Here is a 24,533-nt window from a genome sequence, read left to right as displayed (position 1 = left end):
GAGCACTAACCTGGAAGCCATTGGGGACGGTAGTGGAGTGGAGTGCAGCGCTCATTCATTCATGCATTGGGCAGTGGGGGGCGGGGGCGGGGAGCGGGGGCCCTGGGGACGCTGGAGGGCACGCACCTCCATGACCATCCCTCAGCCCAGTGGCCAACGGTGGGGGCAGGGCTCTCACAAGCCGGGGGAGCCTCCTTTCTCTGCTGTTTCGAACGGCTCTGGAATTTTAAGCATGGCTCCCCTTGAATTTCTTCCCCCCACCTCCCCTGCGGCTGTTTAGGCGTTACTTGGTGTGGTCGTGCGGCGGGACCCCAGCCCCTCTCTCACTGCCCTTGCTCCCTGGCTCCTTTTCTCTCTCTCCCTCCGACTCCCTCCTAGACAGCTGTTCCGAGCTCCCGCACGCACGCGCACAGCGCACAGACACACTCAGACACGCACCCCTCCGGCGCGCAGACACACTCGCACACACTCACGCAGACGCACGCGCGCGCACGCCGCCGCCTGCCGCTTTACATAATGCAACTCTGGTGCAGTCAGCTTGCCAGCTCTCAATTATTCATGCCGCCTCGGAGGACAGAGCCGCTGGGGCTGCGAGCCTTCCTTCCTCTTCATCCCCAAATCTGACAAAACGCGAGATGATGCTCCCAAGAGATTCTGCTCCCTTTGCTGCTACCAATTATTTCCCAGGTGTTGCCTATTAGGTCAACCTGTATCAAGAAGGTGACACTAAATCAAAACACAAGCGCCTGGCTCAAAATAGCCTTGCATCTTTTAAAGGATGACAGCTGCTCTCACTGCCTGAGCGTTGGGAACAGAGGGAAGGAGGAAGATACATTGGAGACCGTAATCTGCAGAAGAAAATGGCCGAGGGCCTCTTCAGGGCAGCCTCTCCCCGACTTTCCAGGCAGCAGGCTGTGATTCCTGCAGGTTACACCCTTAACAACTAAAACACTTACATTCACAACAAAGCAGAGTCTTCTGAGTTTTCAAACTCTAAGCTGCACCTCCTAAAATTGTTTTTTCTCCTGCCCACTCACTGAAATGCAGCACTGGTACTGAAACAGCCCCTAGAGGAATGTGCTCTCAGATGAGAGGTATTCTATGCAACAGTGATATTAATGAATATTTTGAAAGTCATTTATGGCTTGCAAAGCGCTTTCACTCACATAAGTTCATTTGATTTCCACAACAATCATCTATAAGGACTTGCTATGACCACATCGAACATAACATCCAGCCCTGGAAAGGCTGAGAACCTGAGAAAGAAAGGCTGAGCTGGGAATCCAGAGCACCTGACATGAAATCCCACAACACCCCAAGAATGACTGTGAGACCCCTGAGTACCACTGTCATCTTCTGAGGGGAGCAAAGAGCTTCCTCTTTCCAAACCTGGGCCAAAACAAACAACAGAAACAATGGTGAGGGTTAGCTCGCTCAGTGCTTCTCAGTCTTCAGTCACTCAAGGATCTTGTAAAAGCACAGATTCTGATGTAGTAGCCCAAGGAGGGGGGCCCAATAGTCAGCCTTTCTAACAAACTCCCAGGGGAAGCCCAAGTTGTGCCATGGACCACACGCTGGGTAGCAAAGGGTTGGTTTATGTGTTCTCTTTGCATGCCCCTCAAGGGCAGACTTTTGTGTGCCTGCCGCAGCTGCACAGGATAACATGCTGAAGGTGAAGATTAATTATAACCCCTCCATGTCACCTGCGTCCTGCTCACCTGACTCAACGCTGGCAGCTAATACTTCTTGGGCATCTGGTGGTAAAATGTCTTGTTCTGGGATCGCCAAGCCCTACGGCTCATCAAGAAAGGTCCAACCTGTTGGGAGAACAGCAGCCTCAAAGTGTCCAGGAAGCAGGTAGGTTTAGGCTGCCCGGCCCCCGCCTCAGTTACCTAGAGGAGTTTCAGCACCAAAGAAAGGTGTGCTGGCGGCCCCTGGGATGTGAGCACTGCCCAGTTCTACCCGCCCCTACTTTGGCTGAAGCCCTGCCTCTTCTTGGACCTCACCTTGGACCACCCACCTGTCTCCCCTTCTGTTACTCCAGGGAAAGAACTCGGACTTTGGGGTCAGATCTATATTCAAAGCTATATTTTGCTGCTTTCTGCCTCTGTGACCCTAAGTTGCCTACCTACCCCCATCTCAGACTCAGTTTCTTCATCTGAAAAAGGCAAAAATACATATTTCCTCCCTGACACTGTTAGGGGAAAAGAAAAAAAGATGGAATAAAACAACGGCATGGAAAAGCACCCAAGAGAAGCTGGCTACATTCCCCACCTCTGCACTTATAACTGGAGTGCACAATTTAAAGCTTAACTGTAGACTCTGTTGTTCACTCTATTGGTTTTATCTCCCTAAGAAGACTGCAGGCTTTTTCTTTCATGTCCCTCCAACACGTAGGAGTCCTGGGTACAGCACAGGTATCAGTAAATATCTTTGCACTGACTGTCCCGTCCTCCAATTGGACAATAAACAAAGGGGTTGGTGGGGCCAACCAGCTGCACCCTTTTCTTGCTGGCTCCGCTCACTATGTGACTTTGGACAAATCTTTGCTTCTTCCATTATAAAATGCACAGATTCACCTTTCTATAAAATGCACAGATTCACCTTTCTTCTGAAGCAGCTCTACATAGCCCTGGAGTCTTAGTATCTTCATGGTTTACACCAACAGCAATAAAACAGCAGATTCAGAGATCAAACCTGACTTCAAATGCTGTTCCTCTCAATTCCTAATTTTGGGACCTTTGAACAGTTAGTCTCACTGAGCTTCAGACTTTAAAAATTTTAAGTAGTCACAAAAATAACTATTACTGGATCGTGTGAAAATTAAATGAGGTAAGTACATGTAACAAGCTTTTTGCTGTATCTGACACAAATAAATGAAACCTATGATTAGTCTCAATATTGGTGAAAAACAATAACTTTTTTTTTTTAAACACAACAGAAGATATGGTCTAGTGGTGAGACAGGTATTTGGAAGCCTTCAGTTGAGTCTGCATCTAAGAAAAATCTCAGCTCCTTAAGATGCACAAGGTATGTGCAGGTTATTCCCTCAGTTTCCAAAATGTTCTTTGCCTGGACCTCATTAAATAATAGGAAAGTTACAGAGCAAGCAAGTCAGAGAATCTGAACTATGTCTACTGTGTTATAAAATGTAAGCCTTTCTTTCATTAGAAAGGTTAGAAGCTTCCTCGCTTGAGCTACACAAAACCAAGATTCTCCTGATAAGAAACAGAAATAGAGTACTTTCTATACACAGTACAGTTCGCTCCCTAAGTCTCTGATGTGGATGGTCTCATTTCATCTTACCAGCAACAGTAAGAAACAGGTGCTTACCATCCCCCGCTTTTCTGACAAGGAAACTACGAGACAGAAGGTTTGGTAACTTTCCTAGAGTATATGGTTAATAAACAGTAAAAGCATGTTTCTGGAACCCCAGGCCACCTTAGCCCTGTCCTTCCCTTTAACTGTTACACTGTATGTGAAAAAGTGGTTCCCACTTGTCACGCAGAGGGAAGGGGCCTTTTTTAAACTGACTGTGTTTACAGATCTGCGCTGCGCCCCTCGGCCTTCTTGAAAGTCACAGCACAAACTCCGGAGAGGCCGGCCGGGCCTAAGAGTGCTTGCTGTGACCATCACAAAGCTAACCGGGCGTCCACAGACGGAACCCGGGCCCCCGGACTCAGTCTCCACGTTGGAACAGCTGAGCTCTTTGGTGCCTAAATTCCCAAACTGCTTTTCTGTAAATGAATTTAGGAAATTGAGGTAAAAGTAGGTATCTTTTTCTGAATTAAATCTTTCCCTGAGAGACAGGAAGACTGACATTAGTTTCTATTTTTGAAAGGAAAAGAGGTTTCTGCGAGTCCTGTGAAGTATCGAAAGCACTTTCTGAAGAGCACCCTGGAGGGATCGGGGGAAGAAAGAGAAGTTAAGGTACACCTGCAAATCCAGCTGAGCCAAATGGCCCCATTCAACCCAGGCCCATTCAGCCACATACTATAAAAAGAAGGTGGTGTCTACACAGTATCTTGTTCACCTCCAGTGCTTAATAACTGTCGTTGACAAGAATGGGAGATGGGGATGATAAAAGGAACAGTCTTACTGCATCTCTGATTCCTACTCCCATCCCAACAACAAAAAAGACTTTTTACATAGGGAATACTTCAAAGACTTTAACTAAATCTGAATTTGTTGAATTAGGGGGAATGACAGGCAAAAGTGAACCTGATTGTATTACTATCACCATGTCACTTTTATGAGGCCCAAACATCTAGGTGATCCCTGCAGTGTGTGTGTGTAAGTCAAAGGCGAAAAAGGAGCAAAGATCTAACATTTACTGAGAATCGACCACGTGACCAAATAAAATATGTGCTAGTCACATATTTTATTTACTTATGAAACTTCTATTTAATCACGCAGATGAAGAAACTGAGTGTCGAAGCCTATCCTTACCCAAGGTCACACTAGTATTCCTAAGACCCACATTTGCACCACACCACGTTCCTTCCATAAATAAACACCTGCTAAGGAAAAGGCACTTCAAAGGTCACTGCATTTAATTATAACCAACCCTGCAAGGTAAGTTCCATCGTTCCTAGTTAGGCCATCTATCCATCCATTTATTGCCTCTCAGCTCCAAATGTACCCTTCTTTGCCTGGCGTTATAATGCCAGAGCCATACCCTGTGAGCATCTCACCAGCCTCCCGATGAGTCTCCCTGGTGCCCCAATGGGCAGTTTCTGGTTTATCTGTCCCAGTCTGGAGTGTCTCAGAAACTTTCTGCGCCATACACTGGGCCACAGCCACAGCCCTCCAACAAATCTTAATCTCTGAATCTTAGCCCTGGGGGCTGGGTGGGGGCCACCCCTACAATCTGTTCCTTTGGTGGGTGCTCTGCTGCAATCCTAGAGGTAGTGGCCGCTGCCTGTATCCGTTACTCCTGCACTCTTTAGAGTCTGCTGTACCCGCTGACTTGTTAATGATTCCTCGTATTAAATTTTCCCTGTTGAACGTACTGGCGTGGTGTCTGTCTCCTGACTGATGCCCACTGATACATCACTCTAGGGATGAGCCAGAAGCAGCTCAGGGAAGCAAGGCACCACCCTGCCCTGAAGTTATTCAGTAGTAATAAAACGGCTAAACGCATTTAGAGCGGTCTGTGAGCCAGACACAGTTTTTATACACTTCATACGTATTTCCTCATTTAATCCTCACATCAAGTCTACTTCACAGATAAGGAAATGGAGAGATCTCAGAGATTAAATAAATTCCGCAGATCACACAGTAGGCAGGGAAGCCAGAGTTTCTGACCCCACAGTCCATTCTCAGCCGTGGTGCAATGCCTTCTCCATCAACTGGCCGCAGTCAAAGAGGGGAAGAGGGGCAAGGAGGCAGAAGTGGGGCACAGAAACACAACAGTCTCTCCGGAAGGTGCGAAGAGAAAAAAGAAGTTAAAACTGTTAGCCAGAGAGGTCCACACATCTCCAAAGAATTCAAAACATGAGAAGGGGCCACTGAAGGGCTTCTAACTCGGTGTCTTGGTGTAAAATGCTTGGTGTGCCCTGCTCATCAGATGCTCCAGAGACTATTAAATATCTCTTTCAGAACTAATGCTCAGGATATGGTCCATGTCTCGTGAACCATTAATGCAGGGGAACTGATGGTCCATAGATTTCCACTCTGCCCTCTCTGAGGTCCCAACCCAGACGTTCACCCATGGAACCTGGATCAGGGGTTCTGAATGGGTATACTGATTGCCTCTGACCCAGCTGTAACCCGAGACTTCTCATGAATACTGCATCTCTCACATGAGGAGCAGTGATGTCTACATAATTAAAACCTGAAGCAAGAAATGGCCGGAAGGGTGGGGGGAGAGGGATGAGGGCTCAGATAGCTCTCACACCACTCCCACCCTATGGCAAACCAACATTGCCACTAAGACAGCGCCCAGCCCTTAGGTCAAACTTCAGCAAGATAAAAGCTTCCCCTGGAGCCAAATGCCGCCCGGTAGGATAAACAGACTACCCCCCCTCCCAGCTCCCTGGGACGAGAACTTGCTGGGGTTAGGGCTCCTTCTACATAAGAGTCAAAGCCCATGTCACCACGCATGCCAAAACTCTCCACCAATTTTCTTCTAACCTTATCCAAATAGAATAAATAACTGACTGCTGAGTATCACCTTTTTCTTTTCTAAAAGTTCCTGACCATCAGTTCTAGATTTTCAGCCAGGATCAATCATACCATAAATCCACCGAATGTTCCATGCCAGTGATTCCCAAACTTTGCTGCACCTAGTAGTTTTTACATATCCCAGTGGCCAGATCACACCCTTGTACCAATTCAATCAGTGTCTGCGGGTGAGAGCTGGGCTGCAGTATTTTTTTTTAAATGATCCCCAATGTGCAGCAAATTTCAAGAACCACTGGTATATACGATTTTAATCTTCATTCGCTAGTAAGGCAGTATAGAAATTCTTCTGAAAGCATAGTCTTGTGATCTGTGTTTTCTAAAAGTCAATTTGTTTTTTATTTTTTAACCCAAACACTTTTTCTCTCTTTCTAGGATTTCTCACATAATGATCAGAGACAACATTCATTGAGAACTACGTGCCAGGCCTTGTTCTAGGCACTTTATAAAGCGCACACTGGCTTACATCTCATTTAATTTTACTATTCCAATTTCACAGATGAGAAATTGAGTCCAAAAGACTATGGAAACATCTACAAGTTTATTCAGGACACCTGTGAGCCTTCAACAAGTTTTAAAAGCTCAATTCCTCCGTGTTACCTTTTCCATGATCTTTGGGTTTTAATTTAACCTAATCACATTTGCTCTATTCTTTTGATTTAGAAAACTCCTCTTTCTACATGAGAAGACAACCTCAGGTAGGTAAGCTGGGGGATATTTGGATACGCACTGGAGAGAGAATGAAAATCCTTCTGTTTCCTAGATCTTCCGAATTAGAGTGAGTGCCTGGTGGCCACAGCAAAAATCTACACAAGAGAGCAGGCACTACTTTAGAACACTTTGTTCTGCCCTAGAGAGGCAGCACAGAGCCCACAGATATCAGAACATTACACTTCATCCGTGGGAGGGATTGGGGTGGGGCAAGGAGCTGGAGTTGATTCCCGGGAAGGAAAAAATGGGATTGAGGATGATGGAGGTAAATAACCTATGGTCATAATTCTATGGGAAGCAGGTGATAAGAGGAGTCTGTGTGGAGTCCAGGAACTAGAGAACCCTTGTCAGGAATGAAAGCAGAAAAGGAAAAATTGAGGACGGTGACAGGTGGGATTGGCAACTCAAGGGAAGGCTCAGAGCCTCACTGAAGGGGGACTATCCTAAGGCAAGCTGTCCTCTTTTCTAGGCAATCACACCTGCCCAAGCAGGAGGGCCCTGGATGAAGAGAATGCTGGGAGGGTGGGTATAAACAGGGCTGGAGACTTTTAAAACATGGACACAGAGCTAATCTGATTATCTAATTATGCAAATTAAAATAGTTTAACTTGCTCACAACCCCAGAGTTAACATGGAAGAGGATTAAATAATACACCTGCTCTATAAGAGGGTAATTGTGAGGAAGAAGAGCTATAAGGTCAAGTGCAACATCCTGGACTCCTAGACATGTGTGAAGTATTACAGTGTAGCAGGTACCATGGTGCGCTGCTCCCTTCCAGAACCAGGCACTCATCTCCACAGCTGCCTGAGTAAGAGTGGCTCTTGGGTCACAACTGGGCTCCCCTTTGGGACTTGTCCTGGACCAAAGAAAGCAGGCTCACAGAGGAGTATGCCTCCCTCCGCCCCAACCAAGGACAGACCACACCTAATGGCTAGTCCATTAGGATATGAAAACCTGCCCCCTTGCCCTGGTCTGGGATGACTCTGCAGGGCCATCCAGAACCACAGCTGTCCATGGGACCAGCTGAGGTGCGTCAGAGTTTACCTCCTCCCTCTGCCCAGTCCTGACGCCCTCACTTACAGGCTTGTTCCCAGGAGCACTTCCCAATTAACCTCCTGCAGGCAAATCTGTCTCCATGTCTCTTTCAGGATCTCTTTCCAACCCAAGACACACTAATGACCATAAAGGAATGTGTGAATATGGAGGCAACAGGACACGTTGCTGAAATTCAAGAAAAACACCAAATTTCAGGCTCAAGGATTCAGGACAAGTCTGTAATTTCCAGAGAGACCTGGCCCCGCGGCAGGCAGGTGACCACGCGAGGGTTTCTACCTCTGCCCACTTCCGGACATTAGGAGAGACTGAGCCCCCTCCAAATCACCTCTCTGCAGAGGTAACTGACCTCCCCTTAATCCGGGATTAAGGTCTTAGAGAGGGAAGCCTGCTTGCTGGTGCCCCAGTTAAGATGCTGACACGTTGTACTTAAGGACAGATCTCGGGTCCTCCCTGCCACTGGCCTGTGACGATCCCCTCCATCTCCTTCCACCCCCGGCCCACTCTGCCTCTAACCTAGAGAGAGAACCAGCCGCCCTGGTGGCTAACAGAGCTCCCATCATGAAAACCCCATTGTTAGGCCCCTGCCCTGGAGGCCCTGGAGCTGGTGAGGAAGAGTGCCACGCTGGGTGGGGGGAGGGGGACCAGGATGAGTCAGGAGGGGTCTAGTCACAGGCCGGGGGTCCTTGGGGTGTGCCAGGGATGCTGCTGTTGCCTCCTGGCCCCACTCCACACACCCCGTGTCTCGGGAGTTTGGGTGGTCAGTGGGCCCAGGAGGGAAGAGCGCCAGGGCTCACTGTCCCAGCATCCTGACTCAGCTCTCCTTTCACTCAACCCAGGCTCTCCAGAGGATGAGGCGTGGGGGTGGAGGGGCGCCCACACAGGTGCTGGGAGGGCTCCCACCATCTCGCCTTACCCTGGACTCCTAAGTGCTGCCTCGTGTCTGGCTTCTGCAGGTGTGTCCGAGCTGCTTTTGTGAGGTTGCCAGACCTCACTTGGGCTCCCCTAGGGTGTAAGCTGTTCTTATCTGGACGTCTTTTCTCAGTGTCCACCTCTCCATACACGTCCAGCTGTGGCAGCTAGTCTGCTCGGTCACCCTCCCCAAGGGCAGCACCTGGGCTGCTTTGGCCAAAAATTGTTCCCAGGACAGGGCTTGTCCTGGTTCAGGACACAGCATACGCTTGCCTCTTGATGAGGACACTGCAGGCTAACGGAGGAGTTTCTGACAGGCCACAACCCAAAACTGACTTGATTAGACAATGTCCACCTTCCCGAGGTTCAGGCACATGGCCGACTGTGGGGTGACCTTGGACATAACCCACCTTTCCTCTGGGCCTCAGTTTCCCCATCTGTTATAACAAGGGGTCCGTCTAGATAAACTCCTAAGTTATTTCCTGTTCTAAACCATTTCACCTCACACATTTCCAAGTGCTAAAAAAAAGAGGAGCTCTGAGGCCACTCACTGCGGCAGAACAGAGCAGCAATGCTGGTCACAGAGACAGGGCCAGGGACCGGCCCCGAGGCCCCTTCTCCTCCTGCGTTCTCTCTTCTGAGCACATCACTGCTCAGGACTCCCTGCCTCTCCTCTCTCTCCCTCCACACCTCTGGTCTCTCTAGAGAAGAGCTCAAAAGCCATGAGGGTGGCTGTACTGGGCAGCTGGGAGGCACTCTCTCTTTCCAAACTCTAAGCCAATCCTCATAAAGAGTGCAGACATGGCCTAATTCTTCCAGTCAAAACCCAGTAAGGGCTAGAAAGGAACAGGTAGGAGCAGATCTGACTAAGGAAGTAAGTAGCCATGTGGCAAGCTGGGGACACCAGGCATGTACGTGTGCTGTGACATCCTGGCAGTCCCAGGCCCTCCAACCAAAATCAAATGCAACCACAATCAAACTCCTTTCTCACAGTCCACACGTGGTGGATCATTTTGGCCATGTGTGCCAGATGTTGGGGCCCGCCTGACGGAAGGGGGCCCTGATTCGTGGCACGGGCCTTTCTTCCACAGAGCCTGAAGGAAGACGAAAGCCTGGTTACCAGTGAGCGAAGATCACAGTGCTCAGCATGGACCAGAACGACGATGTGGCTGTGAGAGTAACTAAAATACATCTGGGCCTCGTCAACAGAAGCAAGTGAAGGGAGGTAGTAAACCCACAGCAAACAACACCCAGAAAGCGCACCCCACTTTATGAGGTCTATTGTTCAGATAAGCTAAATAAGCCGGTGTGGGTCAGGACAGCCTGCCCTGTGCAAAACTGTGAAACGCCTGGGAGTGTTTAAGACTAGAGGAGAGATGCCTTAAAGCAAGCAGGATATCAAATATTTGAAAAGAGGAAGAGAAGAGAGAAAGCCAAAGGAAAGAAGTGTCCAATGGTTTGCTTCTCTACAGAGAAGTTATCAGATTGCGTAATTGGGTTTGAAGTAACAGGTAATATTCTGAGAGTTTAGGCAACCAAACACTGTAAGAGGCTAGCTGCGGGGAGTGTGCTTCTAGCCAAGAGGTTGCTTTCATATCCTGATCTCCAGGTTGGTCCAGACTTACAGACCAGATCTTACAAATCTTCCCGACTCTGAGGCATCAGCTGTGGCTGAGCAGTGCTTGGTCACAGATGACACCCTGTGAGCCTGCAGGGCAGGAATGAGCACAGGGTCTTCTGATTTTTTTACTGGAAACCAGAAGGTAATCTCCACCTGCCCCTATTCTCTAGATGCTTCCTCTCCAGACTGAGAGGGAAGGACTTCCCTCTACTGTTAGGGGCCAAAGGTACTTCCACAGACTCCACGAATCTCCAAAGCGGAAAGGCCTTTTGATCTCACTGGGCCTAATTTTTCACCCGAAGCAGTGATTTTCTCTGGAGCTCCCCCCAAAGAGAAGGAAAAGACACCAATGGATCTCATCCATTAGCCTCCAAAACAATAAATCAACATTCTTAACTAATGGGGCAGGTAGCCAAACCCTTCTCCCAAGAGAGGTTGACAAAATGTGTCCCTCGGTCCACTGAGGTCCTCCTCCTGCCCATCACTGTGGGTCTCAGAGCCACCAAAGGTACCAAAATCCCCACCAAGAACAGAAATGCCCCTGTGAAGCTTCCCGGAAATCTCGTGAATTATGCTCAAGTGGGAGTGAGTGGCCGCGAGGAAAGCTCTGCCCACTGCTGGGCTCCCTGTATGCTGACATTTGTCGTCAGGATGGAAAACATCCACGAGATATGCCCTGGAGACTGGCTCGTTTTCTTCCAAATAATCTAGCATTTGACTCACCAAAACCCCTTGTATCAGGATCTATAAAATACCACCGCCTGGGTGTATGGCATTAGAATTCTCTACTAGACCAACGCCCTTTGTCCAGCCTTGAATATTTCCCAGAACACTTGGGGGGCAGTGGGGGAGCAGGTAGAAAGGACCAGCCCAATCCTCCCAGGTTGGGTGTCTCTCTCCCAACCTCCTTCAACATCACACCATGCCCGTAAGCAGCTGGATACATCTGACTCCTGAGTAATGAATGCAAAGGGAAATTAGAGAGCACAGGAAGAAAAAGGAGCCTTGAGCTGGATACTAAACATGGAAAAATTTAGTCCAACAGAATCATTTTCAGAAAAGTAATGGTTGAGCAAAACCAACGTTATAATAAAAACTTGGATGTGGGCTAAACGTAGCAGTGCCCATTTTGGCTCAACAGTGTTCCTGAGGGTGGTGCCACCCACGTACCCCTGGTTCCCCACACCCCCAGCCCCCATGGATGCCTGCGTCCGCTCTCCTTCCTTGAGGTCAGAAAGGCTGCACAGAGGGTTCAATTTAACTCAGGGGATGGAGCTGGGTGTGGATAGTAATTATAATACCTTGTATTTATGTCGAGCTATTTCTGGCCTGCAGCTTGTTTCTCCTCCTTCAGTCCCCTCTGAAGAGGTCAGCCAGCCTTATAGACGTGGCTTCTGGCCTTCATGTGACAGCATCCCAGTGCTCATCAACATCACCTCGCCCAGAGGGGGACATCAGGCCAGGATTTTTCTCTTCACCCTGTCGGCCAAGTGACAGGGAAGGGGGACGCTAGGGCCACCTTCTCAGAGCAAGTCACACCGACGCACCCGGGAACCGCTGGTCATTTACTAAAGCACGTAAGGCTTCCTTTCCCAAGGCCAGCTTAGCCAGGGCACGCTGCCACTAAAAGACTATTCAAACTGTGATCTCCTGCATGAAACCTGGATGACCAGTTTACCAAAAAAAAAAAAAGAAAAAGAAAAAGAAAAGAAAAAAGAAATTCACAAAAACTTACACAGTACTATTGATGTGCTAGTTCTGTCGTGCAAACTTTGTAAATATCAGCTCCTTTAATCCTCAGAACCACCCTATCCAGCAGGTACTAAATTATCCCTATTTTAACAGGTGAGAAAACCGAGGCACACCAGGTTGAGAAACTTACCCAAGGACACAGAGATAGTAGCCTGTGGAGGCCAGGATTCAAGCCCACTGGGCCAGCTCCAGGGTATCCGCTCTTAACCGCCAAAGAGAAGCGGCCTGGCTGAAATTCACGGCAGTGCAGATAACTCCCAACTCAGTACATCCCCACGTGATCCTGACGACCAGCCAGGTTTGGAAGTTGCTAATTAAGTTAGTGGTTCTCAAACTATGGTGCGCTTGCCGATACTCAGATTCCTGGGTCCCAGGAGTTCTAGAACTGGAACCAAGAATCTAGAGTTTAAACAGGCACTGAAGAAGATCCCAGTGCAGGTGGCTGACAAAGGCGCTTGTGGAGAACGAGCCCCACCGCCTCACTCAGCTCACCTGGGACAAGTCAACGACCCCCTGGGGCACCTCGGTGCTGCCTGAGGAGGCCATTCCTTCTCCACTGGGGCAGCCCTGGGGGAGGGGGAGCTGGTGGCTGTGTGAGGGCTATTCTGTTCTTTGGCCTTGGTGACAGGCTGCGTTCAGATGGTGGAGGAGGAGGGGCGGGTGGGTGACGAACTGAAGGGAGCTCACCGTCCCTCCACACTTGACAGGCTGCACATCAGAGGGGGACAGGCAGTTGGTAATGGGAAAAGGAAAAAAGACTGGGCGGTCTGGGCCCCCATCTCCCACCGCCAGAACAATGGTCTCTTCAAATCCCTGGCATCTGAACTGGCAGTCGGCCACCAGGAAAGAAAAGAGCTCGCTGAGCCTTTAAGGACGCCCTCTCTCCACAAAGGTCAGAAATGCCAGCTCAGCCTGCCCAGCGGCTGCCTTTTTGCTACTTTGGTGCCCTGGGGCCCTGGCCACACTCCCCATTCCAGCTGGTTCTCTGGGCACCTCCTGTCTTCCCAAGAAGGCAGAGCACCTGTGTGACAGATGCCTTCTAGCGAGGTTCAGTGATCCGGCAGGAAGTGCTGATGTGGAGGGAACCTGAGATCTCACTCGTTTCTCAAAATCATCCTCCCAGGGAGAGTTAGCCCCAAGGAAATGAGGCTAGGGGGGCCAAGTCACAAAGGTGACTGCAGGAGGGGTGGGGGTCGAGAAGAAAATGGACCAAGGAATGGATGCTCCAAGAGAAACCTATTTCATGCAAGAAAGCAAAGGATGGCAGATGATTGATCCAGTAACCACAGAGAAGTGGGTAGGGTGTGCAGCGCACAGGGTGGTGGTGAGGGCCAGGGCTTTTCTCCTACAGACTGAGTTCAAATCCTGCCACTTTACATAAACTGGGGCACCTTTCCTAATTTCACTGAGCTTCAGTTTTTCTGTAATACTGGCATGTATTGAGCAGTAAGAAAATATTAGAAACTAGTATTGTCTGTTATTAGATTACTAGCCATTCAGAGAGCATCCTCAAGAGGCCTGAATCCCAAACCACACCACTGGTCCTAGTAAGTCATCTTGCAAATGTGTGCCATGGGAAAGGGGGTGCTCATTTAGGAAACTGGGCATTTAGGTTTGATGCAAATCATGATTTTCATGGAAAAACAACTCAAAATCAGCCATCTATTCATAATGTAAAGCAGCGGTAGGGGAGTTTCTGTAAAGAGCCAGGCAGGAAACACGTTAGGCTTTGCACATCATACAGTCTGTCGGAACTACTGAACTTTGCTGCTGTCGGGTTAAAGCAGCCACGGAGCCACGGACAACATGCAAGTGAAAGAACACGGCTGCATCCCAATAAAACTTTATTTACAAAACAGGCAGCAGGCTGACGCTTGCAGATCCCTGAAATAAAGGATGGCATTAATAGTAGGAAAGGTGAATCCTGGAGCAGAAGCCCATTTCTTGCTCTTCTACCTTGGGACTGAGGGCATTTCACCCAATTACTTGACTTCCAAGAAGAGCTTTTAGCTAACACCAGCCAACTGCAATGACTCCCTCGGGCTGGTTTCTTCAGCATCTGTGTCCAGTCTGTCCCACACCTCTCTGCATGGCAGAGGTCCCTTTTCCCTGTTCTTCTGCACTTCCTCTAATGCTTGAGATTGGGAGCTCACGGGATCTCATACTGGGTGCATGGCCACCCCTCAAGGTGTCCTCCGTGGAATCCCTCATCGCAAAAATGCCCACCCCACCCGGCTTCCCAGGCCACAGCGGGTTGAATCCCTCAAGTGTTCTTCATCAGCTTCCTGAACAGCTGCACATCTTGGGGAACACATTCAGATTTTTCTCTCCACTGATTTATTTAAACAGGGGAGTGCCTACTCTGAGCTAGGTAAGTCTCAGAAAACACAAATTTCCCCTCCACTCTGAGTGGAGCTGGAGAAAGGCTGCTATGGCTAACGTTTTCTCATAAGGCTGCTCTGAAGTGTAATTTTTTTTTCCTGTTCCCTGGTGTCTTTCTACCCAAAAGCTCAAGCACTTCGAAGACAACTTTCTCAATCCCACTAACAACCTTTCTCATGATGAATTCTAAATGGCACTAAAAGCAGGAAGGATGAGAAAAGCTGAGAATGAGTAAACAGTGAGAGCAAAAGCAAAGAAAGCGGGAAGGGATGCAAAAAAAAATCACTATTTCAAATTTAAAAAAAATACTGCTTGCTTATTACATCACTCCCTGCATCAAATGACCGCATTCCACAAATCTACCCTGTATGGTCCCAGCCTTCCTTCAAAGCTCTGGTCTCAATGCATCTTCCCCAGGGAAACTTCCCTGATAAACTCCCCCCAAATCCCAAACTCTCCAGCATCCCTTGGAATTCTCCAGCATGGCTCCCACTTGCTCATGTACCTCAAGCATGGTGTACAAGAGCCTGTGGGCTCTGTCCTAACCCTTGCACTGCCACCTTCTCAGAACCCCTGTCAGGGCTTTTCCTCCTTCCACACTGCCCTGGCACACTGCAGCTGGCAAGGGCTCTCCCTCCACTGTTGTTTGGCCAAGGCCCAGCTTCAGTGGAAGAGCTGCTGCTGTCTTACAACATCTTCAGTGACTTGTCATCACTGTTCACACCACCATTCACTCACTCATTCATTCAGTAATTCACTCAACAAAACTGACGTGGAACATTCGTGTGCCATGCAGTGTGCTGTAGATCGTCACATAATCTTTGTTGCGAATTTATTTAAGCCTCAAACTGGCCTATTGAGATTAGATATTATTAATATGTAACTGGCACACAATAACAGGGGTGATTTCAGAAAGGATTATGGGAAGTGTGGGTGACTGACAGGAGGTGGTTGACTATCATACCCTGGAAAAGAGGGGCTTATCAGCCTGGTCTGGTGTTCTGATGCTAGGAGAATGAACATGACCTATGACCGTCCCTTCTAGTCCCACGATTGAAAATTTACTCACCTGGGTTTCATAAAAGTAGATACAATTTTACATTACAATGGACCAGTGTAATTAACTTTAAAAACAAACCACAGAAGGACTCAAAGAAAGCATGAGTGAATATGCATACTCTCAAGGTCAGAAGGAACCTTCTATGAATAATACCAGAGTGAAAGAAAGGGAAAGAGTGACTAACTTGATCACATTCAAACAAAGAAAGTTCTACGTGCTGAAAATCAGCCTGAAGTTGAAAGACAAAAATTCCAGGGAAAATACATATAACAAGTGTGCCTAAGGGCTAATATCTTTATTATACTAAAGAGCTGTGTGCAATATAGAAGACAAACACCTCAACAGGAAGGTGGGCAAAGAACAAAAAAGGCAATTCACAGGAGAAATATACACGGGTAATAGGGAAATTAAAAGCATGTCATCAGTGATCAAAGAAATGCAAATTAGTGCAACTCTGAGATACCACTTGTGGAATATCAGATTGGCAAAGACTAAAAAGAATGGAAATGCCAAGCAGGCAAGGACAAGGGGAACAAATACGCTCAAACTTGGGGGTGGGCATGTGAAATGGAACAACCTTTCCAAGGGCAACTTGGCACACATATTAAAAGCCGTTGACCTAGAAATCTGGCTTCTAAGTTTTTATCTGAAGAATGTTGGTATGACATTAGTTTTAATCTTGAAGAATTAGAAATAAGCTAAATGTCAAATATGAGGAGACTGGACAAATATTTGCAATGCTACCCTTAAAAGTAATTAGGTAAATGAATATTATAGTGAGATCAGATATTAATTAAAGAATGTAACAATGAACTGCATGTAGAATGAGCTATAAATTTCACCTATTTATATCTTTCTATGAAAAAATAGCTCAAAGGATATCAAGTAAAATGTTAACAGTGATAATCTCTGAGGAATGGTATAATGAATGATTTTTCTTTTCACTTTATATTTTTAAATTTTTCTGCAATGCCCACAATTTTTGCTGCAAAAAAAAAAATTAAACAAGTTAAAACTACTGATAATTTTTTTCTTCAGAAAGTTCTTCTGATTTTCAAAAGAGAAGAAATATATAAAAGAACTTTGAAAAGCTAAAAGGACTACAAACACAAGAATGCAATCAATTATCCAGCAATTTTTTTGAGCACCAACTATGTGTAAAGCCCCACAGAAAAGTACAGTGAGAAAATAAAACAAAAATTAGAATAACTCTCTACTCTCAGAGAAGATGTAACATTATAAAAGACAGAATGACATCTAATCCAACACACTGTAGTTATGGGAATCCAAGCAAAGTGCTCAGAGAATGGAAAAGGACTAATTAATTCCTATTTGAGGATGAGATAAATCTGGGATGACTTCCTTAGGGAGGTGATAGCAAAGCTAAATTCTGAAGGATAAATAGGATTTCCACAGGCAGCACAAGCAAAGGAGCAGCATGACTAGAGACTGCAGTGATATGAAAAAGTATGTGAGACACTCCACAGAGGACAGGTTTGTTAGGGTGGCGGGGACAGAGAGGTTCATGGACGGATGAAGTGGACGACATGGCTGGACAGTCAGGATGGAGCCAGACTGGAGACGGCTCTGAGTGCCAAGCCGAGGTGTCAACTGTATTTTGTCGGCAAATTCGATTTTTGAAGAAGGGTTGGAAATCTGACCTGCATGTCACTCAAATGAAAAATGAACCCAAGTGTTACAAGAAGAGATTATTCACCTAGAGAAAAGGAATGAAGTACTGATACATGCCATGACTTGGATGAACCTTAAAGACAACCATCTATAAAAACATTATACTAAGTGGCAGAAGCCAGTCATCAAAGTACGTCTCTGTGTGCATGTGTGTGTGTGTGTGTGTGTGTGTGTGTGTGTGTGTGTGTGTGTGTGTGTATACACATATATATATGTATATATGTGTGTGTGTGTGTATGTCTGTATCATGAATGGAAGTCCAGAATAGGGGAATCTATAGCGACAGACAGACAGACAGTAGATCACTAGTTACCTAGGGCTGGGCTGGGAAGGTTAGGGTGCGCCAGCTAAAAAGGTATGGGATCTCTTTTCAAGATGATGAAAACATTCTAAAACTGGCTGCCATGCTGGATGTACATATCTGTGAATATACTAAAAGCTGAATGCTACATTTTAAATGAATGAATTAATTGTATGGTATGTGAATTATGTCTCAATAAAGCTGTTTATAAAAGGAAAGAAGAGAGGGGGTTCACCAGGTGGCTACTGCCACAGGCCAAGCAAGACATTGGAAGGTTATGGATTAAGTCAGGGGCAGCGGTCACAGGCAAGGACAGAGGACAGATCAGAGAGACGCTGCAAGGACGGAAGTCGCTGTGTGGGGAGTGAGGAAGAACAAGGGAAAAAATAGCTCAGAAGTTTCCAATGTGAATGACTAAGAGAGGATGTGAAGGGAAAGTTGGATGGGAGACTATTATAAATCTGCTTTTCAAGTAGTGAGTCTGAGGAGCTTAGCCCATCCCCGGAAGTGAGGGAACAGAGGGACAGGTGCAGATCTGGAGTCAACAGCCCTTCTTTGGCCAGGAAAGTGGGGCTGAGGGTCTCTTGTGACTGGTGATGACAATTATTAATCATATGCAACACTAATGACCCGCTTAAAAGTGGTGCTAACTTATGCTTAGAAATATAGTTAGGGGAATTTAGCCAGAGAAAGAAGTTAAGACTGCAGCAAGCCAGAAAAACCAACTCTGTAGCTGCACATGCACTATTCCAAGCACTTAACAGAGCTGAGGATTTACTGCTCCAAGTACAGGTTTTGGAAAAAAAAAGCAGTCTTAACACTGCAGCTATAAACGTAATGGTTTATACAAAGACTGCTCAGTAGCTGAACGGCAGTGGTTAGCTCCTCTTACAAATAATGTGCTTCACGAGAACTGATTTATTCTGCTTGCTTATGTCAAAGAAGGCACAAATATGGAGTAGAAGCCTTGGGTCATGAGATCAGAGGGTTAAAAAAAAATCATTTGAACTCACCAGAGTCAACAGATGCAAAATAAATAAATATGTAAAAATGGTCCATTTTAGACCAAAAAGATGACTCAGGAAAATAAGGTGCAATGAGCAAAGCAGATCACCTTCAAAAGCTCAGTGGTCACAGCTCCCAGAATTTTCATACTGAGGCTTGTCAAGTTAAGCCCCCGGAAAACAAAGGGGCTTTGCGTGTCCCGTCATCATGCCACTGGATATAAACCGTGACCATGCAGTCAGGATAAAAAGTTGAGGTCGCTGCAGGGAAGCTATTATGAAACAATGAGGCTCCCAGTCTCAGGAGAAAGGGTCCAAAAAAAGATCTTAACTGAAAGATAAATCTATTTGCACTACAGCAGGAGAGGCATCTGAGTCCCTCTGTGGAATTTTCCTATAATCCGCAGCACCGGTGAGACCCTCCATGGAAGGGAGCCCAGTTCTGGCCGCCTTCTGCTTTAGGCACCGCTCAGGGCAAGGACCAGCTGGTACTTGTCTTTGTGTTCCTACCACCTAGCCCAGTGGGCGCTCAAGAAATGTTCCCTGAATAAACAAACGAATAAATGAATCAAAGGGAGGATAGGAAGAATCCAGTGGGAACTTGGGAAGAACATCAAAGGGTCATGCTCTCCAGAGATTCTCAGCCTGAAGTCTGCAGGGATCCGAAAGAGATAAACTCTGCAGCTCTGATCTTAGTGATGAAGGCACTGGTGCCCTGCTAAAGGCCACACACCCAGTGAGCCTCTAGTTAAGTGACCAAGTGACCACATCCATGTGGGACAGGAGACAGACGAGGTCCAGCAATGAGACTAAAACATATGATAGAGGGAGGTTGTTAACTTGAAAGGCGGGGTGAAACTGACAGGTAGTAGCCCAAGGCCATTTCTCCTGGCTATTCCAGGAAAGGCAAGGATCAGAGTTCTCTGTATCCACTGAGGGTATGAGAAACAACCTTAGATTTTAGGTGTAGAGAGTAAGGACCATGACCTTGCTCTCTGAATGATGCACAACATAAAACAATAGAGGTTTTAACAACAGCTTAACATTTATAAGGTGGTTACAAAGTGCCAGGTCTCCTACTAAACAAGAATTGTCTTATTTAATCCTCCCCATCCTTACAACAGCCCTCCAAGGTAGGTGTGATTAGTTCCATTCTACAGATAAGAAAAATCAAGGATTGGGGAGGGTAAGTAACTTGCCTGGAGTCAAACAACTAGAAAGCAGCAGAACCATATGCATATGTACCCTGGTGTCCACCACAAAGCTAAAGGGAGGGGGCTCCGGTGAGGAAGCAGCCGTCTGTGCCTGTGTAGAACTGAGAAGCACTGCCTGCCTCCTCTAGAAAGCAAAGTCCCAAAGCCAGATTCAGGAAAACAGTCAGTGCTCAGTTCCCAAGATTTGCATTTTCTGGGGCTTATCCTCCTAGCCTTTGAATATTTTCATAAATCTTATAGAAGAAACAAATAAACAAAAACTGAATGGCTTTCAAAGGTAGGTAATGTTCTAATGCTTAACTAGATGGTGACAGACAATATTTAACTATTCTCTAAGCTGTATGGATCCATTACACACTTCATAAATTTTAAAAAAAACTTACTTTTAAATAAACCCTGACCCAGCCCTGAAGTGACAGCCACCAGAGCAGTGATGAATATGGTCACGATGGGGGTGAGTGCACTGGAGAAACCATTCTACTGCATGGTAGAGGGACAAATGGGGACAAAGGGAGCACCACCACCCAGAAAGACTGCCCCACCTCCTCAGCAAACCTCAGCTGAAATGCGAAGTTTAAAGCTCTAGGTTTCTACCAAAGAAACACTCTTTTCACACCGACTCAAGAACTGGAGTGTGGAGGTTGAGGGCACAGGCTTTAAAGTGCGACATCTGGAGTTTTATCCCAGCTCTGTCACTTACCACGTGGTCTCGGACCTGTTACTTAAACCTCTTTGAGACTCAGTTTCCTCACCTGTAAAACGGGATCAACACCACCTTTCCTGTAGGGTTCCGTGAAGTTTTTTTCAATGGAAAGCTCAGAGAAGCATTGTTATTCTCACTTCTAATGCTACAGTTCTCAGCCCCAGAGCAGCCTGCCAACCACGCTGGGAAATGCATCCTCGCTCTTCTACGTCATGCTGAGCTTGTGGGCTTCTACCAGCGGAGCACAGCAAGCCCGGCCTGGGCCTCACTCTGGAGGCTGTCTGTAGGGAGCCCTGTCCTGCCACTTCTGCCCCACTCTCCCTCTTCCACCAGGCCCGCATTCGGGTTTCTGTGACCAAGCACGTGCTTCATCTCTGCCTGAGAGGGCTGCTAAACCCTCTTGAAATCTCAGTGGCCTCCATCCTTCAAGGATCAACACACATCCCTCAGCCTACCCTCTCCATTAAGCCCTTCTCCATTTATTCTGCCCATAACTGCTCTTCCTCAGTCTGCTCTTGTACCTCATTGATGCATACAATTCATATCATCAAATGTCTTCATAAATTACCTTCTAATAGTTCTCTACGTTTTCATGGGTATAGGTCTTCTCATGGGCAAAGACCTATCTCCCAATTGCTTTGTGATTGTAGAGGAAAAACATGAACTCTGGAGTCAGACTGCCAACTCTAACAATTTTGGGCTGTGTGATCTTGGGCCAATTACTTGGCCTCTCTGTGCCTTAGTTACTAATTTGTAAAACCTACACAATAATAATACAGAGCTCAATTAACTGCTATGAGTTAATACACAGAAAACATTTAAAGTGTGTCATATAGTAAACCGTTATGTATTACCTATTATTATTATTAATATCTTTATTACCATCACTATTACTATTAAGGTGCCTAGAACAAGACCACCAGCCAGGAAGTAGCAAGTAAAAACACATCACTTTGTTGTACTTGGAGGGATCCCTATTTGCCTAAACTAGGGGGCAGCAAACTTTGTGTAAAGGGCCAGATAGTAATTATTTTGACTCTGGGGGCCATAGGTCTCTGTCCCAAGTACTCACCTCTGACGCTGTGACATGAAAACGGCCACAGACAATGTGTAAACAAAACTTTATTCATGGATCCTGAAATCTGAATTTCATACAATCTTTCACACGTCATGAAATATTACTCTTCTTTTGATTTTTTCCACCAATTTAAAAATGTAAAAAAAAAAAAAATCCTGAGCTTACCATCTGGGCAAAAACAGGCGGCAAGCTGAGTGTGCTGACACCTGGGCGAAGGTCACACAAGGTCCTCCGTGGTATCGCAAATGATGGCCCTTGTTCTATAGGCAGTAAGAACACACTGTTGGGTTTTAAGAAGGGAGTGAGCCCATGCCCACACTTCCATAAAAGCAGCTGCGGTGGGCATCATTGGATCTCAACAGTGTGTCTCTTCCTGCCATTCAAAAGCCTACCTTTCCCAGATTTCCTGCAGTCAGGCAGGGCCCCGGGACTAGTTCTGGCCAATGTGCTGACAGGGCAATGACAGCGTATCTGCTTCCAAGGAGAGGATTTAAGAGGCACGCTCTCCTCCCCCTGTGATGACTGTAGAGGAGGTGCCAGGAGATTCTGCAGCCTGGATCGCTGAGCTTCCACACAGAGGATGGCATCCCTGGAGAGTTTTCCAGAGTCTTGGAGGGATTTAGAGTGGTCAAAAACTAACTTTTGATGAGCTACAGCTACTGAGTTTGCGGGTAGAGGTGAGGTGGTGGTTTTCATCATAGCATAACCTACCCTACCTAGTTCAATTCAACATCTTTCTGCAAATACAAACCAAAGAACAGCATTAAGGATACATAAACAGAAAAACACCTGGCAATACCTTGTTTATCACATCCTTTCACCTTAACAACTCATTTAGGGGACTAATGTCCAGGCTTCTGGACAATTTAGCAAGAAATCAGAAGCGTTCTTCTCTTCTTCAAGTTCTATCAGGAGAAGCCCTAAATCATCTCTTCCAGCAATAAAATGCAGTGGTAAGAAGTCTCATAATGGCCAGGAGGAAGAGTTTCTAGCCAGCAGCAAAGAATCTCGAGTGCTCGTAATCTGATCTGTGTGACACAATCTCTGCCATCCAGAAGCTTACATTTTAATACAGTAAATCTGTTCCTTCTTAAGTAATAACGATGATGACAAAAACAAAAACAAAAAACCAAAGCAAATAACGTTTCGTGTTGCTTATTTCAAGTCAGACGCAGTTTCCCAAAGAAAAACCCTGGGGAAGAGGTAGGAAAGGCCTGTCTTTTTAAGAAATCTGCAGAGTCAGAAGATCTGGTCATTGCCCTAAGCTGTCCTGATCACTCAAGGGATTTAAATGCTTAGGTGACCAGTACTCAGTGCCCTGGATTTACCAGACCATGGGAAAACTCTAATTCCCCACCCATCAAATAATAAAGTAAATCTCACACTGTTAGCAAGAGGTGTGCCTGCTAGGTGATTTTTGTAAATGAATGTTTAGTATTTTCAAATAAAGGTTTATTTTTAGTGTCTCCTGCTGGCTAAAGCAGGGCACCAGGGGCCACACACATCACAAGCAACCCGCTCTATCGGAACCGTGGCCTTTTTTTAAACTGTTAGTAAAAAGAAAGCCGAGAGACCCATGAGACCCACTAATCTGCCCAGCACTGTTATTCAATCCCACCTTCAAGACAGCCACCACCCAAGGCAAACAGAAGTTACCTACTAAGGCCACCCAGCAGGTCAAAAGGTGGTGACAAGACTCACTCAGGAGTTGGCTTTCCAGAATCTCCGGCTACCCCAGCCCTCACCTCCTGGTAGCCAAGTGCAGAGCGGGGCTGCGTGGTTCTCAAGGGGGTATGCAGAGCCAGGTCCAGGTTTCCCCTCCCCTAGAGGAAACCTCACAGGAAGGGCCTTGAAAGTTAAATATATGTCCTGAGCTTAACACTCCAGAAATTCCCAACTTTTTCCTTACGTCTAATTTAAGTCCTTCCTGCTGCAACCCCACCATTTATTTCTCCTTTCGTGGGATCAAATAAATACAGCTGGCCATCAATCTCCACGAAATATGGATGCGGGCAAAATGAAGTCCTGTCCCCAGTTACCCGGTAAAAGCATAAGTGACAGGTGCTCTCACACAGCCTTCACATACCTAAATAAACAGTGTGAAGTCGCATGACGGTGCACTCACCCACTCAAACACAATGACAACCTTGAAATTCCTCTCATCTGTGGACTGAGACCTGGCCACAGAAAATGCTTCCCCCACTCTGTGTGCCAAGAACTGACTCTCTTTACTCCGTTTTTTTTGCCGAATGAAATTCTTCCAGCACACTGACTCCCCTGAAGCTGTGTCACAGCCCCTGGCGCACCGAGGAGCCTGCCCCGCGAAGCCCAAAAGATGTGAGGACCAGGAACGTGAGGACAGAGAAATCAAGACAGATGTCACTACAGGCTGCCAAGTCCCGTGGGGGCCAAAACAATCTGTACAGGGGGCAGCCCCACGAAACTGGAGACTTTCAGTGGTTGAGGTTCTGAAGCTCTAAAGGAATTGGGAACAGCTTTACATCATACTTGTACCAAAAAAAAAGAAAAAATTAACCATGTAGAAGCTAAGGAGGACTGGGGAAGTGTTCTTTAAAAAATGTATTTGGCTTCCAAATTCCGTGTCCCACAGTTCTGCTCTGGCACAGCTCTGTGGGCGTTCTGTGCCACCTCCTCTCACAGTCTCCTCCCCCGCAGCCTTTACCTTGCTCACCAAGTTATCAGGAGATGGAATCACACAATCGTCTTTTGGGAGAGCCTAAAGCCCCTGCCCGAATGAGGGGGAGCTTGGATTGGGGGAAGGATTTCTAGCTACTTGTCAATCACAGACTTGTATCTTGATCAGCTTCATTCAAAAGCATCCCATGTGATAACCTCATCGGTGTCC

General features: G+C 46.8%; 1 protein-coding gene across 11 annotated transcripts in view; it reads right to left on the bottom strand.

Annotated features, from left to right (window-relative positions):
* Window positions 1-24,533, bottom strand: part of GRAMD1B (GRAM domain containing 1B) — a 151,803-nt gene that overhangs the window by 53,746 nt on the left and 73,524 nt on the right. For 2 of the 11 annotated variants that reach the window (XR_012503840.1, XR_012503839.1), the window contains exon 3: window positions 1,719-1,817. The exons of 7 other annotated variants lie outside the window; for them this stretch is intronic. Coding sequence is in view for 1 of the 4 variants with exons in the window: in XM_074357059.1 (XP_074213160.1) it covers window positions 11-21 (11 nt within the window). In the remaining 3 variants the exon portion in view is untranslated. Of the gene's footprint in view, window positions 1-10; window positions 376-1,718; window positions 1,818-24,533 lie in introns of those variants that run through there. 2 more of the 11 variants (XM_045504520.2, XM_074357059.1) reach the window with 2 other exon arrangements.

The sequence above is a fragment of the Camelus bactrianus genome, chromosome 33 (assembly GCF_048773025.1).
Source record: "Camelus bactrianus isolate YW-2024 breed Bactrian camel chromosome 33, ASM4877302v1, whole genome shotgun sequence".
Lineage (NCBI taxonomy): Eukaryota > Metazoa > Chordata > Mammalia > Artiodactyla > Camelidae > Camelus > Camelus bactrianus.
The sequence above is the reverse complement of the archived record's forward strand: the minus strand, read 5'-3'. Positions and strand labels throughout refer to the sequence as shown.